The sequence below is a fragment of the Anopheles darlingi genome, chromosome 2 (genome assembly GCF_943734745.1).
Source record: "Anopheles darlingi chromosome 2, idAnoDarlMG_H_01, whole genome shotgun sequence".
Taxonomy (NCBI): domain Eukaryota; kingdom Metazoa; phylum Arthropoda; class Insecta; order Diptera; family Culicidae; genus Anopheles; species Anopheles darlingi.
The window spans coordinates 28,941,903-28,959,402 of record NC_064874.1 but is presented as its reverse complement, the minus strand read 5'-3'; the positions used below and the strand labels follow the sequence as shown (position 1 = coordinate 28,959,402).

At 52.5% G+C, this 17,500-nt stretch overlaps 2 protein-coding genes across 9 annotated transcripts in view; both read right to left on the bottom strand.

The window, feature by feature from the left end:
* The window catches only part of LOC125959847 (box A-binding factor-like), a 10,693-nt gene extending 1,554 nt beyond the window's left edge, over positions 1-9,139 (bottom strand). The window contains exons 1-5 of one of the 3 annotated variants that reach the window (XM_049692819.1): positions 9,022-9,139; positions 2,448-2,773; positions 1,555-2,362; positions 946-1,470; positions 560-844 (exon numbers count right to left, since the gene is read on the bottom strand). In XM_049692819.1, the coding sequence (XP_049548776.1) occupies positions 560-844; positions 946-1,470; positions 1,555-2,362; positions 2,448-2,773 (1,944 nt within the window). In that variant the 5' untranslated portion in view covers positions 9,022-9,139. Of the gene's footprint in view, positions 1-559; positions 845-945; positions 1,471-1,554; positions 2,363-2,447; positions 2,774-7,647; positions 8,262-9,021 lie in introns of those variants that run through there. The other 2 variants (XM_049692818.1, XM_049692817.1) reach the window with 2 other exon arrangements.
* Positions 9,140-15,028: 5,889 nt separating this feature from the next.
* Positions 15,029-17,500, bottom strand: part of LOC125959843 (box A-binding factor-like) — a 20,258-nt gene continuing 17,786 nt past the window's right edge. For 5 of the 6 annotated variants that reach the window (XM_049692809.1, XM_049692810.1, XM_049692806.1 and 2 more), the window contains exons 6-8: positions 17,469-17,500; positions 17,271-17,382; positions 15,029-16,552 (exon numbers count right to left, since the gene is read on the bottom strand). The exon at positions 17,469-17,500 is cut by the window's right edge and continues 133 nt beyond it. In XM_049692809.1, coding sequence (XP_049548766.1) covers positions 15,828-16,552; positions 17,271-17,382; positions 17,469-17,500 — 869 coding nt within the window. In that variant the 3' untranslated portion in view covers positions 15,029-15,827. The remainder of the gene's footprint in view (positions 16,553-17,270; positions 17,383-17,468) is intronic. The other variant, XM_049692811.1, reaches the window with a different exon arrangement.

The window sequence follows — 17,500 nt, the reverse complement described above, 5'->3', positions numbered from 1 at the left end:
CGAACGAATATCTCCACCTTTTAGCACCTTTATGCAAATCCAACCATACCTTTTAGCGGCAGAAACCCTAAAGAACAAATTGATGCTTGGCACGAGACCGAAACGAGTTCCATTTAACTAATATCATGCAAATCGTGAAGTCCGATGTCCGGTGTATTGGTGTAACATATTTTTTAAAAAATCCTCCTAATTTGTAGCAAACAATTATGCCCACGGCAGCCGGATTCACAACAAATCAACAAAGGCATGTGTGTTTCATCTCTTGAGTAGCATAACAATCGCGAATTCCAATGTAATGCTCAATCTAGAACAGAACCAGGAATGCGCTTGCGAGATGCGATGGGCGATGGTCGATCGCTGGCGCGCGCGCGCGCGCGTGTGTGTCACGCAGACTTTGTGAAATATGTAAATAGCCCGCCAAAAAGGCCCGCCGGAATCGGGCGGAATTATCGCTTCCATTAATGCAAAGCACTCCTCTCCGTTCGATTCGATTCCTCCCCTCCCCCGGGGGTTCGCGATCGTGCGCGCGCGCACACTCATCGCGTTCGAGGACACTTACCACCGTCTGTTTGGCTTTGTGCGAGCGTGTCGGTGGCCGGTTAGTGCCGGGGTTCTGCCGCGTGTAAAGCGCACAGGCATTGCAGAGCGTGTGGCCAACGACATCGCGCCGCCAGAGCGGCGTATCGGAGCTACCACAGTTGACGCACTCCCGGTGTTCGGCCGGCGGTGCCAGCTGCGTCTCGTACGCATCGTTCGGCGAATTGAGCTGCCAGTGTTGCCCATTGCTGACGTACTCGCCGAAATTACCGCCCGCATTGTCCATCACGATCATACTGGTCGAGTTCTAGGTGGTGGTGGCGGCGATGAAGCGAAATTCAAGCATTACCATTGGCCGATTAACCATTGAGCCAGTGACGCGTGACGTGTGACCGTCCGGTAACTTACCGGATTGTAATCGACACCGGTACCGGTGTTCCAGTAACCGGAGTAGATCTGCTGCGTCCCGGACGGTGAGCCGCTGCTGTGCGTCCCGGTACCATCGTAAATGTTCTGACCTGCTCCGATCGGCGTCGTATAGTGGATCTGCTTCGTCACGATCGACGATGACGTCAGCGTCGGATCGCTCTTGTACAGTACCGTGTTCGGGCTGGCCGGATGATAGTAGATGGCTTCCTTCTGCGGCAGAAAGGTCGTATAGTTCCCGGTGGCGGCTGCGGCCGCTGCGGCTGCCGCCGCCGCCGTATACCCATCGGACGTAATGTAGTAGTTCTGGGGCGAGGACAGCACCGGTTCCAGGTTGGTGTAGTGGGAAGCCTTCGCATCGATCGACGTCCCTTCCGTGACGTGCTGGACGTGCTCTCCGTCGTGCGTTTCGTACACCTGGATCGTCTGGTGTGGTCCCTGCGATTGCACCTGAATCGTCGTCGCACCGGATTGTGTTGCCACCGCCGCCGACGAATGCTGCGGAATCTGCGGACCCGGCAGGAAGCAGGAGTAGAACACTCGTCAGCATGGAATCCTGCGCCACGGCAAGTCCAAGCTCCACCAACTTACCACCTCGATCGATTGTTGTACCGTCTGTTGGCCGGCCTGAGACTGGCCATGGTGGCCTTGCTGCAGCTGATGATGATGATGATGATGAGGGTGCTGATGGTGCGCCGGATGCCCCGGTGGTCCCATGCTCGCATGGCCATGGTGGTGTGCGTGTGCGAGATGCGCCGAATGGCCACCACCACCACCACCACCACCATGATGGCCACCCACGGGAGGATGGTGGGAAGTGGGAGGTGGTGGTGCTGCTGATGCTGCAACCGAATGATGCCCGGCCACATGCGGATGGCCGGCCGAAGCGTGCAGGGCTGCCGGCAGTCCGGCCAGGCCGGTCGGATGCGGTTGCTGGTAGATGTAGCGCGGATGCGGATGATACTTGACGTCCTCGTAGCGGTTCACGTACCGGACCGCTTCCTCGGTGCCCTCGTTCTTGTACTCCAGGTAGATGGTTTGCGTCTGGTGGAGCGGGATCACGGTCGGTGATGGTTCCGCCGGTCCGGTCCCGTTGCTACTCGCACTTGGCGCCACCACCAACCCTTCCGCTTCCTTCTCGCTTACCAGCGCTTCACGCTTCACCAGATGGACGTGCGCCGGCAGGACCGAGGAGGTGGCCTGGCTCGTGGCGCTGACCACCGTACCCGCACCTTGTTGCTCCTGCTGTTGCTGTTGCTGTTGCTGTTGCTGCTGCTGATTGACCGATTCGTAGCTGTACGCGTGCTGGGCATGTTCCACACCCGCAGCCTGATGGTACGGTTCGACCGGATCATACTCCGATGATTCGTTCGGTGGTTCCTGACCCTCACCGATCTCTCTGTAAACGGCGAAGCAACGCCGACGTTACGCCGTGCTGAGCAAGCCCTCAAACCCCGTTCCCCCCAAGCGGACAACGAACATACCTGATCTGGCCCGTCGTCGTAATCATGCGCTGTTTATGCTGGTTGATGATGACGGCCGTCTGCTGTTGCTGTTGCTGTTGTTGCTGCTGCTGCTGTTGTTGCTGCTGGCCAGGTGATGTCCGTTCGCTTGCGGTACTGATGGAGGTGGTGGCGATGGCGGTGGTGGTGGTGGTGGTGTTGACGGTATGTAGCTCGGATGTAACGATCATGTCGGTCACTTCCGTCGCATGTTGCTGTTGGTGTAAGGTGCTGCCACCAACCGGTACCAGCTCCGTGCTGCCGCCACTCTGTTCCGCTTCCTTTGGCCCGTCGTGGCCCGTCTCCATCTGGAAAAGAGGTCAGTCCCCCTCCCGCCGGGGGTGGAGTGCCCGTGTTAGAATGCTTTTTGTCACGTGCTCCACGCATCCCTAACGTAACTCGTTCACTCGTTCAAGTCACTTCTCTCTCTCTCTCTCTCTCTCTCTCTCTCTCTCTCTCTCTCTCTCTCTCTCTCTTTCTCTCTCTCTTTCTCTCTCTGTCTCGACCATTCACCAACTTTTGCTCGCGATCCCGCCTTTGCCGATCCGCTGTGACGTAAACAGGCCATACGAGCACAAGCAACCCAACACTAGAGGGGGGATTCCGTTAAGCAATCACTGCCCCCGGCCAGCCTTCTGCCGCCTCCCCGCGTGGACGCACCCAGAGTATCTTCCGCTCAAACAGCACACTTCCGGTCCGCCCGTCATCCGCGGTCGGTGACGGTTATTCGTCATGAAAAACCAATCACCACCACGAAACAGGAACGGAAGAACGTTCCTCTTCTTCGTCTTCTTCTTCTTCTCCTTCTTCTTTCTTCTCTTTTGCTGCTTCTTTCTCTTCTTCTGCGCCAAACAATCCGTTCGATCAGGAACGATGAACTCCGCTAAAGAACTGACCCCCGGAAGATGAGATTCCAACCAACAGGCCTAGCAGGCCATGGGATCATCCGGAGTTAGGCATAAGAAATGGATCTTTTGAAAACGTTGTCAAAATGTTCGATTGTTTCTTAATTTAAATGCACTAAAGCTAAACGTTCGTCGCTGCCTTTCATGCATGGCTCACGATACTCTGAAGCAGATTCCCCAAAACCTATGTTTTCAAAGTGCCCATTGTAGCAAAAAACTATTGGATAGAGGTATTGAAATTTCAACCACTTAATCTGTAGATTATTTGCCAGGTAGCTCCGTCGAGTTTTCGTTAAAAATTGTAAATGTATATTTTATTTTCATTATGTAAATCTTGTTTTTCGATCCTAAAAAAGCATAACTTTTTCAACTTCAGAAAGCTACCAACAATTGAAAAAATGAACTGGATAAACTTTTCAACTAACAAAATAATACTGATTCGTATATTTCCGGTAATCTAGCAGAAAGCAAATATGCTTGTAATAAATTAACTGCCCAATTGCTACCAGTATGCCAGTGACATAAAGTGGTCCCATAATACCCATAAATTAAAAACTCACATTTCAGCGATGAAGGGCATGCACCACTAGTGCCTTTGTAGCCAAATTAGACGCCCATCAAGTTTAACACATTTGGTTTCTATTGCGCACATTTTTTTTCTGTTGCGAAACAAAGAAAAAAATGCTTTTGTATGCTTGTAAACAATAGTATGACCTATTGGTGTCCAAATATTTAGCACGCCGCAAATTATAGTTTGGCAGAGCAATCCGCTTGAAGTTTGTAGCATTTCTTTATACCAAATCCTTTAATCCAGCGGATGTGAAGCAGCTGAGCTTTACTAGATTAACCCTGCAAAGACCTGACGAATGGTCACTCCAATTACGGCACGACCGCTACAGGGAACGAGCGTTCGTTTCTTTGAAATCACAAAATGGAGTGAGATTAGAGCGAGACTCCAATTAACACTGCGGTGCGGGTTGGCCACTGGCCAGGTGTGGTCCAAAAGAATCCCCTCACTGTTTTTTCTTTCCCTTGTCAGTCTTACCATCTTGGACGGACACCGCGAGTGTCCCCCAGCTACGGTGTGACCCAATAATAATGACGACGAAGACGACAACAACGTCGATAAGACGGTAAACAGTCGAGCGGCTTGCGGTTTCTGCATCAGCCGTATAGCGTGATGTGTGTATGTGTGTGTCTGTGTGTGTGTGGGAGGGAGGGAGGGAGAGAGGAAGGGAAGGAACTGCCTTCCACGCCACGCATGATGGGCATTTTCCACAGAAAATCGAAATTAACTCCTGCTTAGTGCAACTAATCCGTGCACTAATCCAAATCGTGGTTCCATTTCGTCCTTGACCAAATCCCGGGGATAGTCAATGTGCGTGCCTTTCACCACACACCGCACTACCCCGCCAGATGCCACCTAAAGCTACTACTATCTTATCCAGATCTCGACCTACGCCCCCTCCCGGGGTGTATGCCCGATATCGGTCGGTCGGTCCGGTCTGGCCATCTTCACGCAACGGTTCCCAAGCCCCGACCCAAAATGGTACGCTCCACGACCGCCACACGCACAATCTGGAGAGGAGAGGAGGTGTTAAGCTCGAAGTAGAGTGGAGGATTTGCAGGATTTAGCCCCCGGGGGCGCAACAAAGTTGCAAGATTGGGCTAATTCCCCGAAAAATGACCTACCAATAGTCCCAGTAATCTATCTAAACCTTATCCAACCACCCTCTGCTCACTCCTCACTATCACTAAGGTCTTGATATGAGCAACCGGCTGACAAACCCTTCAACGCACCGCACCCCAAAAACCCGCCATGGGGTTTTGCTCGAGTTCGAGTTCGCCTTGGACCGCCGAGGTGGCTATAAATGTCAGGTAGCGTTCATAAAACGTCCCTCTTATCTCCCTCTAGCCCTCCTGGCGGGACACCGCCGTAGACTGCGAGTGCGCGACGCGAAAAAAAGCCATCGTCACCGTCCCATCTGTACCCCCCCTCGTTTTGGTGGAAGAAAAGGGAGCAAAGCTACGAAGAACATCACAACATCGAAGAACTGGCCAGCCAATAAAGTTGAGAAACGGCGATGGAGGATAGCGAATTCGTGGAACTGCGAGTGCGTGCGAGTTGAGTATGTCCCGCGTGCACCACGTCGATGGAAGCACGGGTAGAAGAAGAGGAAACGAGGGAACTGAGGATTCAATTAAAGAAGGTCCAAGACGACGGATATCAGTTCCGTTCGCACCCCAAGAATTGCGCATTGCTTAGTAGCCGCTGACAGAACAGCTTAGCAACAGAAGGACCCACCAGCCTACTACTACTACTACTACTACTAATACCAACCAACGTTGACACTGGTGACGACGGGGTTTTTGAGGGAAAAGTGAAAACGGCTCTACCCGTCCTAACCTGATGCAAAGCACCGATGAGTCACCAATGTGGGAATGTGGTGATCGCGGCACCAGCAGTCTAGAGGCTCCATTCCAACTGGATCACTAGAGATCATCGATCAAGCCCGGTGTGTTTGTCGGGCAGTCGAGTCGAGCAGCAGACCGGCGCCAATCGGCTTGTCGCTCCGATGATGATGATGCCGATCCGATGTATCCGAAAAAAAAGGCGTCCAGAGGAATGCCTGCCCTGGCTGGTGAGGCACAAACTACAAGTGAGATATCACTATCAGAAAGCTATAAATATCCGGACGAAAAGAAGACCAGCAAGCAAACCCAGCCCCAGGGAGGGACATCTTCCCCCTTTTCTCTCCTTTCCCTTAGGCAAAGGATTCGAATGATGCCGCCGCGTGACGGTCCGGAACCGAATTAGAGCAGACGTGTGCGTACGTGCATGCGTGCGTGCGCGAAGCACTACGCTAGGCCGGCCCGGGGGGGGAGCTTGACCACGACCGCCTGGCCAGCTTATCTGACCGATTTTACATAGGTTTTAATGCGTGACGTGGCCCTTACAGCACTGAACTTACAGAGACACTATAGAGCGGACTTTTGTAGCGGACGACAAGACAAGACCCAAAGCCCAACGGGACAGATGTTGCCGGAGCGTGCAGGTGCACTCGCCCCTAAAAAGACCATGTCTACCATTGGTCGTCAGTGAGACGTCTTCATACTCGATCGATGGCGCTACAGTTCGCAGTCGCGTCGCTTGCAGCAATCAGCTCACTATACATTCGCGGCGTTCTGTTAAGTAACCAAAGGAGACCTGAACTTCGGAACCGGCCCGTTGGTTCATAAAATCAAACAGTCGGCACTGCTCCAATTACGGGCTTAAGGTTAATCGCAAACTAAATCTACCAAACTCCAGCGTGCGACCGCTGGTCCCAGTATCTCCGGGATCATCCGGGAATGATAAAACGGGGAAATTGTACGCACATAACCATAAGGTGCGCAGGATTCTGAGCAACACGTCAAGGCCGGCGACCGGCACCGACCGATCCTTCCCTGGTTGACCTTCGCCTTCGATGGTGGCGCCTACGACGTTATGGTTATTGCTCTGTCTCTCTCTCTCTCTCTCTCTCTCTCTACATTGTGGCGCAACGACCGCCAATGGTCACGTTGCCACACAGCAGGTACCTTCCTTGCTGTGTCCATGCTGATTTATGGCTCTGCTAAGTGAACTCCGCCAAGGAATTCTCGGGGGCATCAACATTGTCTTACACCAGGAACGGTCACAAACGGGACCGGCAGAGATTGTTGCCGGAGAAATGCTTTCTTCCCTTCCAGTACCTCACTGTGAGTGCCACACTCACCACCATTCACGCACTACGACCATGACAACGATCACTGCCCCGGGCTGCTGACCAGTCGGGGGGGGGTCCGTCAAGAGATACCCTCACTATCGCGTGGCCCTCCCTCCCCGGGGAGGGGGAAACCGGCAAAAAAGGGCATTCCCAAACATTCCAGCGAGAGGGCGTTGGATGCGAGATTACTCATCCACCGACGATAGGAAGCGCTATCGATAGGCCCCTTCTCGGGCGTTTGATAACTATCTGTCCCACCATAACCGCCCAGGAGATACGGAAAATGAGAAAAAAATAGAGAGCCAAACTCCGATAAAACATATTTTATCTCCCACGGGTGTCCCCCCAGCGGCCACTGACACCAAGAACGGGCTGCTGCTGCTGCTACTGATACGGTACCGTCGGATACCTTCCATCGGCCCAGGATACGGGTCCTATCTGCCACACACACACACTGGACTGATTAGAGTGCGCGCGCGAGTGGTATTTTCGCGCCAAAAACTCGCAACAACCGTACGCCAAGCCTCGTACCTTGCTCGGATCGTTAACCGCGGACGACGATGTCGATGCCGACGACGACGACATCTGCTGCTGCTGCTGTTCACCGGTGATTGCTCCGGTCACTGTTCCGGCCGACATCGACGACGATGTCGTAGTCGTCTCGGTGACACTTGAAGATGCCACCGCCACTACACTACCGCCGGTCACGACCGATGGCGAAGTGGCAGTGGAAGAAGCTGACGGTTCACTAACCGCACCGTTCGCACCCTTCGCTACACCCGAAACGGCCATTTTGTGTGTCGTGTCGTGTCGTGTCGATTGGTTTCGAACTCGAACGCTCGGGAACCACCAACCACGTGACCAACCTTCGCCCGGGAACGTCCGTTTGTCTGTCGAATCGCGACGATTCGTCTGTCACTCTGCACACGATCTGCACTTCACAATTCACTTCGAGATGTGCCTCTCTGCGTTGTCACCGTTTGTCACTTGGCCGGACGTCCGGTTAGGTTAGGGTTATCGAATATGATCGCCACTATCTCTCTCTCTCTCTCCTTTCTCTCACACTTTTGCCACGTCTCGGAGCGCTACCGTTCGGTTTGGTTCGATCACACCCCAAGGAGCATCTCGCTGCGACTAAGGACGTAGGACGCCGTCACCGATGCGCCCGTGTTCTGCCGCTGCCGCTGCTGCTGCCGCACAAATTATGTACAAATTGGCCGGGAATTGAACCCCACCGAGGGGTGGAAATTGAAGGAAAAAAAAACGACGGACGGACGGACGAACGGACGGGATTGCAGGTGCTCCAAGAGCCGAGAGGGGGCGGGAAGGTGGTCGCGAGGAGCTGATAATTGGGGCCCCCCCGGGGGACGGGGTGAAGTAGGGTGGATCGGTCGCTCTATATATTATATATAACCGACGAGACGAGGGACGCGCGTCGCCGTCGAAAGCCCAAACCGATTGCCCATCGGTTTGGTGCCGCTTTGGTTGTCGTCGTTTCAGCGCCACACCGACACCGTCTGTCCCTTCCCCCCTTTTTTGTGGACCATAGGGAGTGCGACCAAGAAGGGGGAAGGGGGGCAGGGGTCTCATCATCGTTGTCCCCGCCAAACACGAACGCCTCTCGCTTATCTTATCAGCGATGTTTCGATATTGTAACACACCACCAGTAAACCACACACCTCGCGCTCACACACACACACATACACACGCACACATACGCATACGTACACACACACACACACACACACACACACACACACACACAGCTAGTGCCACAAACAGAGGCCACATGGAGTACGCTGGCTTATAATGCTGGCGGATCCCGGCAGCGATCACCACGAGGATGACGATCCTGGCGGCGCGTGCTAGGGACCTTCCACCCGCCCCGGCCACCAACCAACCAACCTACCTCGATGAATCTCCTCCGTTGAGTCCCTCGAGCCGCGGGAGGAGCTCGACCGCTGGGAAGGCGTTTTGCTGCTGCTGCTGCTGCTCGAATGCTGCTGCCCGATCCGACATCAACACCGGCCCGGAAGGCTCTGGCGCAACGGCAACTGCCAGCGTGGCAAACCTCCCCCCCTGTGGCCCGGACCGTGGGCTAGCACGGAGGGACAACGCCACAACCGTCACTTCCACCGCCCTCGAGCATTGCGTTTGCCGCAAACGCGCCCCGTTGGAAAGGGAAAAAAAAAGAATACCAAAATACACACAACAGCAAACGGCAACGAGCGACGAGCGACCGAGGCCAAAATCAACAAAACAACCACCCCTCCAACCGTCCCCTCCTCCCTCGCCCCCGGGTCCACCGGGGTCTACCATCCAGAGGGTGGGTTCCATCCATCCGGCCTCTCGGAGTTGCGTCGTCGGTTCTATGGCTTTTTACTCTCTCTCTCTCTCTTTCTGTCTCTCTCTATCTCTTCATGGCACGGGCCTTTGGGTGTTTGTCCAGCGTCAGCGTGTGGTGCTGATCCTGCCTCGTCCTCCTCCTCCTCCTCCTACACTCGTGCAGCAACCGAGCACGACCCCCGGGATCGGGCTGATTCCGCCAAAAAAGAGAAAAAACGCCGATGATCACCACATCCAAAGGTCCGGAACGAGCGGTGCGTCCGGTGGTGTGCCGTTGCCGGTACGCCGAGAACGTTATGAACGTTCCTTCCATCGCCCTGGGTCCCGCTGGCCGCTGGCTAAACATGCAATAAAACGACAGTCCGGACAGTCGCGAGCCCTCTCTTCTTCTGCTGGTCTTCTGTTTGTTCTTCTGGCGTTCTGGCGGCCTCGAAGCCACGAGTTTCAGTCGCTTTTCAGGTCGTTTCGATTGCCTCGAAGCCTCAGATGAGGAGCAGGCACATGATCTCGGCAACGATCGTGCTAGTTCCGACGCTAGTTTGGCAACAACAACCACAACAACGAAGCACGAAGCCTGGCCAAGGCTCGAAGCCTGCGCCAAAACACCAAACGCGATCTTCTTTGATCCGTGCGGCACATCCAGCCACCCACACGCCGGCCCACCCACCCATCAACGCCTACGTGATGCTACGGGCTCGTGCCCGAGTGTGCCACGGACTAATTTGTTGTTTGCTCGTTAATTGCACCCCGCCCGGGAATGCGGGGTTTGCGGGTCCCTCAGGCCGCGTCGGTCGGTCTTCATCGCGGTGTCGCGCAAATGTGGAATGCGCTGGCCAGCATATAACCTGGTAGCATAAAACGGTCAGCAGCCGGCAGCGGTTTGATGGATTAGTGAGCGAAATGTGACATTCCCCTGCTGTTGGTGCAAACATTGCTCAACCTGTTGCGACGATCGCATCCCAGCCCCCCCAAAGGTACGGTTTTCGGTGGATCGCTTGTGGACGCTTCCCTTATCTTATCTGCGCGCTAGCTGACTGCTGACTGCTGGCTGTCGGTGCTGAAGCCGGCGTAGCCCGGCCGCAACAACAACAACAACATCGGCCACAGAAGCAGCAACCTGCTTCCATATTTCTTACTGAATCACCCTCGTTGGATAAATACTGTCCAGAAAGTAGTAGCCATTGCCAGCCGGTTGCTGAGGTATCCGGGGATTCTGCAACAGTGACCTGTCAGATTGTTGATCAAGCGACCCATCGCAGCAACCATCTGCAATCACTACACGATCCTGTCCCCAGAAAAGGGTACCTCCCAGGGGAACGGAAATCATTTGCAAAACAACAACTCGACGGCGACCCCTCTTCCAGCGGCTACACCATTGTATTGTTGTTGCTACTGCTGCTGCTGCTGCTGGACCCAAAAAAGTCATCGAAAACGATCGAAAACAACAGCCAACAACGGCACTTGGCTTTGACAGTAGGGTTATTGATTGCTTGTCGGAATGACAGCTGACAACCTGAAGCAATCTGACCAAAGGGTTCCACCGAGATGGAGGAGTCGCCTAAAAGGAAGCGGGCAGGGCAAGGGGATCTTCTGAAGATTGTTTTCCCAGCATCAAAACGTCCCAAAACCTTCTCACTCCAGCAAATGACCCATATACGTATAGCTGACATTCCATTCCAACGGAGTGTGCCCGTCCGGTTGCTCCCTCACCTGCGACGATGAAAAGCAATCACCAACCACCACTACCACCACCATTTGGAGTGCCCTGGGTGCGTGGACGACCATGCGCGGCCATGTTCGGGTTGGGGCTGCAATTGTGCTCTCGGTTCGGTTTCCTCTTATCGGTTCCCAACCGCTGCCATATTGCAACAGCAGCAAACCCCAACGGTGGTGGTACTACGCCACGTACGCCAACCCATTTTGCTGCTTCATTACGGCCGATGGGTAAACAAGCGGACGATAAGCGAGCAGCAGACCGGGCATGATAACGACCGCGGAGCGCACCGGCCACCATGGCCGAGGACACCTACGTCGGGCCTTATCATAGATGCGCGTTTGGTACCCCCTCGCCTTGTAAGTGCTTCATTCTCCGGTCTGGACGATGGTCCCGGTTATCAACGGGCCGCAGCGACGAGCGATGGTGAGAACTTCGATAAAATAATAAACCTACCGGTACGATGGCCAACGTGCGAGCAGCGCAAGGTGCTGTACCCGAGAGGAACACTTCGAAATCGATAGTTGCCTGCCACCATCAGCATCTGTGAGACCTACGAGCAATCAGGAGTCCGATTCGATCTCACATCGACGAAGGCCCCCAGAGCCCCCAGAGCCCTTCCAGAGCCACAATAAATTATATGACATTGCTATAAATATTGTCATCCATTTACGTCGTGCAACAAGCCAGCCATTAGACGTTTCGTCATGTCCATCACAAAGCACAAAGCGTGATAGCGATCGCACCTGACCGCGGACCGCAGTCTGATCCACATTGTTCCACATGTTTTGCTCTCACAGACACGCACACACACACACATACACGCACGCACGCACAGTAACACACTCGTTGGTCACTTGGATCCTGAGATTTTGGACCCACAGCTTACCTTCCAGTTGTTCCATTGGACCAGGATACGGGACTTCCGGAAACAAGTAAACTACGCTGTTAGCCATCCGGTACCCAGCAGTAGCAGCAGTAGGATCCTGGCACCTGATCGCGAACGAGACCACGATCGATGCCACTACCATAGACAACGTGGAACACTAAGGCTAGCAGCGGTCCGGCTCGAGCTCGAGCAACCGATCGAACGGCGAGGCGGCCCCTTCTTTGCAACGCCCTCGCCTGCGATTTGATTTCGTTTTCGAAAAAGCTTATATCGCACAGAGGTACAGATAGTGAAGTGTGTTGGCCGGGGCTTGATAAGTTAACATATCAATTTGTTGTACCTTTGATTTGCCCTAAGCACGGTTACGGTTCGCTACGTAGCAGGAACATCGGGGGGCCCCCCGCGGGGGAATAGCGTCACGTTCTCGTCACCTGGCGTGGCGTCATCTTGGCGGCGTGATTCCGCCGGGTCCGGGTTGGCGGACAAGATGGCCGCAGCTTGCTTAACCAGGACGCCCTTGCTCTCTCTCACACACACACATACACTTTATCTTTCCTTTGCTCCGTAATACTTTTGAAATGAAGATCCCCGAAGATCCTTTGGTACTACCGGCTGCAATCTGCGGAGCGGTATTCGAATGACCGCCCTGGCCATCTGGGATGCGGCCTCACTTTGTGGGCGCATCCACAACCTAACCTATTACCACGGATGGGTCCGTGCAAAAGGATGATAACTCGCCCTATCTCTGACAACGGTTTTATCATCACCTCTATATCTGCCGGTGTCTGCCGGTGGCAGAAGTGGCCAGATAGGGACGGACTAACTATACTTAGGTTCCGTCGACCTGTTGTCTCCGGACACCAAACCCGCCTGCTGCGCCAGTGAGTGCAGTACCGTGCCATCGAGGTACCGTCGAGGACTACGACGCTGTTTGTTGATCCATCCGTAAAGGATCAGGCGATTGCCACTAGTGAGTGTCCGGTTTCTTGTGTGGTTAGTACGGAATCCTACGAGATGGATTGCGCAAGTGGATGCTGAGGCTGCGAAGCACGAAAAGAAGGTTCATGGTTCCTTTTGGCCATCGAATCGCAAGTCAAGATGTCTAGAGTTCCCTTTTGCAGACATGCGAGGAAATCCAACAATAACTCATCAAAGTGGGACATCATGGCGGCTGAGCCAAAAGGAATTACCCTTCAATCCCGTCCGCCCTGGATGGAGAATGTATTCGAACGACACTCCATGTCAGCGCCTTGCTGTGGACTTGGAACGATAAAAAAAACCCCGAGCTAGATAGCGGCCCAATTTGCCATCCCTTCTTTACACCATTCTACGGTGTTCTCACGTGTGCTCTACTGTTGAAATCACATTTTTTTGGGGGAAATGGAACCCAGCACCAACCAACTTATGTACACATCCCAGCGAATCAAACAGCAAACGGGCGGACGAGGGTTTTTCCTTCAAACGGAACTTCTCCGTGCGTTCTAATCGTCGTACAAATATTGATAATCACGTGGTAGAATGCATCATCTTCTCGGAATCGCCCAAGGGACCATGGGCGCTGAGTTTTACCTTCTCCGTTGCGTCGGCCAACCAACAACGCGGTCCACCGGCGTCGTGAAGTGAGTTGCATGCATCCTGGTTCCGGGTACGCGGTATGCGTTCGTCCGTTCTATGGTCTTCTGCATTCTGGCGCTTGGCGCTCAGGTGCGCCGTTCCATGTGGGCTGGCGTGCATTCTATTATCTGCACCAAGTTCCCCCGGGGCCTGGCCGCTGGAAGGCGTATAGACAATCGGTGCGATTGTGAGCAGATAACTATAGATAGACACTATCATATCTGCAAGATAGGGGCCCCCAAACGAGGCGGTGCGGTAAGGTAAGCAGATAAAACGCCCGGGCCCGGACCCGCGTCCGGGGCCGCTGGGCCCAGGCCAAGATTGCGGGTTTTAGATTCGGTCTTTCTGCTGCCGGTGCGAGTGACGGTGCGGTGCAGTATGCGATATGCTATGCTACGGTAAATAACATTATCAAACTTATTATCTTATAATATGATTATCGTAGATATTCATTACAATATTTCCTTCCTGCTTCCTGCGGTTCGGCCTATCAAGGTGTGTGCGCTACTTTTCGTGCGCCAGCTTGGAACCGTGCGCCTCAGTTCGATCGCAACCAGGGACCTCAAAAGGTGGTCCTTCGCTTAGTGAATTCGCGGTTACCAGCGCCGCTGATCCTGTAGTAACGTTTCGGAACACCCGTTTGGGTCTAGCGTAGTTAGTGATACGATTCCGGTGTCTGTGGAACACCGTACACATTTGGTAACCGGCGAGTGAGTCAAAAAGGAAGCCACGTGTGTCGTGTTCATTAGAGATTGAAATGAAGATTTCATCGAAGCGATCATCGAGTGCATCATGTGATGGTGCGTCGTGGTGCTTAAGAAAGCAAAACGTCGCAGAAAAGGGGCATAAATTGTAGTGTTGTGTACGGGTTGTATTTCTTGAGAAAGACGTGGCGCTTAATGTTTGCATCTGCGTCACTGCGTGTATTCGTCATCCGTCATCCGTGCAATAGCGAGTCCGTTTGTGTCGCCATCAGCGGGCTGAGTATATATCGAAGTGGAAGAACATAACTCTTATCTATATCACGCCCCATATTGTGTGATACGAAGGGCACGATACGCAACGTTTATATACATATGAATGCCTTATCACTCGGCCCGTTCTCACAAACACCAAGTTCTATCGGACGATACTGTGCACTAGTGATAATGGTTGTGTGGCAATATGAATTTTCTGCGCGTACCTACGCTGCTGATGTCAGGCGTGTTGTGAATTCGTAATAAACTTGTTACAGCAAACAACGGTGATCGATGATCGATGCTACTAGCTGCTGAATGTATGAGGAGAGGGATGGATTTGGCACATCGTGACACCACAAGCAGGGCTGTTTCATGGTAGCCAGGCAAATGAAGTGCAAAAATAGAACTTTTTTTAAACAGATATTTATTTCCAAACATATGATAACCACTAGTCAGTCGGCGAACGGGGTCCCCGAATGATTTTGTTTAATTAAAACTCGATAACCGTAACAACGATACAGATTGTCCTACATTTGCTTAGCCAACTAAGGAAGAGAAAATCAGAGGATAGTAAAGAAAACTTATCTTTCTTAAAACATATTTGGAATGGTTGCGAAATGTCCTGGGGAGTCACACCGCTGTACAGGTTAAAGGTTGACTCCCGTCTCAGGCTGAGATTGCATAGCTCGGTCATTTAAAGTTCATCATCATGTACAGCTATCGCACAGAAAGTCAATAGCACTGCCTTGCGAACTAGCGAACGGTAGGTTCCGCTTTTACTCTAGCCTATAAAGAAGTCCTTGGTCAGAAAGCCTGCTCATTCTTTGTTCATGATTAGCTAAAACACTCTTTTCATTGTTATGTGGCACCGCGTACACGTACTAGACACACCGTTAATCCTACCATAAGCTACCGATTTACGGTGTAGCAATGAGTTCTATTCGTAGAGAGCAGAGTCGCCTTACGCCTATCGAAACGGTGCACTATGCTTAAATAAAGAGTTTGGTCAATGTTTGGTTACCTTACAGCTCGCTAAACGATTGTAGAGTCTTTTGCGTCATTCAGTTCATTTGCTATCATAAGCCTTCATGTGAGTGTGGGAAGCGGTTGAGATTCGACCTGTGCCTTCATTCTGGACCGTTATGATGTGCTTCTAACCATGATTGCATTGCATCTGCACGTCTCTCCTCTATCTAGACATCGAAACCACGGTGGGACGATTGATGTTATGCTTGCTCTCGATCAGCTCCTGCGAAGAGTGTGCCTGCTCGCTCTGCTCATCCTCGGGGATCGATGGGCTGCGGCTGTGGTGCAGCTGCTGCGAGTGGGACAGTCCACCCATGATACCGTCATGATGCAGCCCTTGCTGATACGCCCCGTAATGGCTACCACTTAGTGGTTCCATCTTCACGATCGCCCCCATCGGATGCTGATCGACACCACCGTTCACATCGGCCGGCAGCATGTCGTAGTACATCTGATCCACCGGCGAGTGCGATGGGCTGTGATGCGAGTATTTCGGGCTAACCAGTGACCCGTTGCCATGGCCACCACCAACGCCCGACAGCGAGTAGCCGGACTCCGGGCTCAACGGACCAGCCGAAGCCTGATGATGGTGATGGTGCGCCGACAGGGCACTCGTTGGGCTGCCCCCAAACAGGGGGTTCATCGACGATGGAGACGACATCATGAATAAGCCTTTCTGTTGATGGTTGTACTTATTGTTGTTGCTGTTGCTGACGATGGCCCCGCTCGATGGAGTGCTCGTGATCGGCGATGGCACCTGCTGCGTGTAGCAGATCGGCGACATGTGGTTCCGGTGGGCCGGAGAAAGGTTGCTTCCTTCGCTGGATGGTGACGAGCGCATATTCTTATCGTACGTCGACGTTTCTCCCAGTTGCATTATTTTCAAATCTACAAAAATCAAAACGAAGGAAAAATCGCATGTGAGTTAGTAACGCAAGTAACCGTTTCGTATAACGTATTCGAGCTAAATGCCCCTCAAAGTATGCAATGATCATGCATGCTCGCTCACTCTTTGCCGCGAGAGCGAGATATAAAATAAGAAACAACGAGCTGATCGGTGGTCAAAAACATCAATGGAGAAATTGAGTTTCTTGCGGTAAAATCCTTTCCACATTTCTCCCTGAATTCTTAACCTTGCTTGAATATTTTGTGAGTTTTACATCAATCGTAGAAGAAATGGCAAGGACACAGATTTTTAAAAATCACCATACAAAGCGCGGAGCATGAGCCCTAAGAATTCACTTTTAGGACCTTCTAAGGACTCTACCATCAGGATCAAACCATCAGAAATTCTAAGAAAAGTATTAAATCTCAACATCTCAACCTTAAAACTCAAAACAAGAAACAACCACCAACCACCACCACCAACAGAATGGATTGAAGAGTTTTACCAAGCTTTAACGAAAGACTTTTGTCAGGGATTAATTAAATTTTCTTTGGTAGTTCTCTTTTCAGATCACGTGCTCGCCAGCAACAAACATATGAACGACTTAAACGGCAAGTTTGCTACGAACTCAGTAAATACCGCGAAATTCTATGCTATCAAAAAAAACTTTTTCAAATGCATAAACATCCATTCTGTTCTCTAGTGTGCGATACTACTTACCATGATCAGCGTGATTGTTTACATCGTTGATCGCCTTGCTTCCCCCCTTCTGCTTGCTCGCTGGCGTGCTTCCATCGCTGTTTTTGCTTCCTTTTGGCTTCCGTTTGCGAGACTACAAACCGAACAAATGGTACGTTTAGTATGCATACAATGATTGCGATTGATTGCGTAGTTTGGATTTGATGATCATCAACTAACCTGAATGTTATCCTTCTTCATAGCCAGCGGAC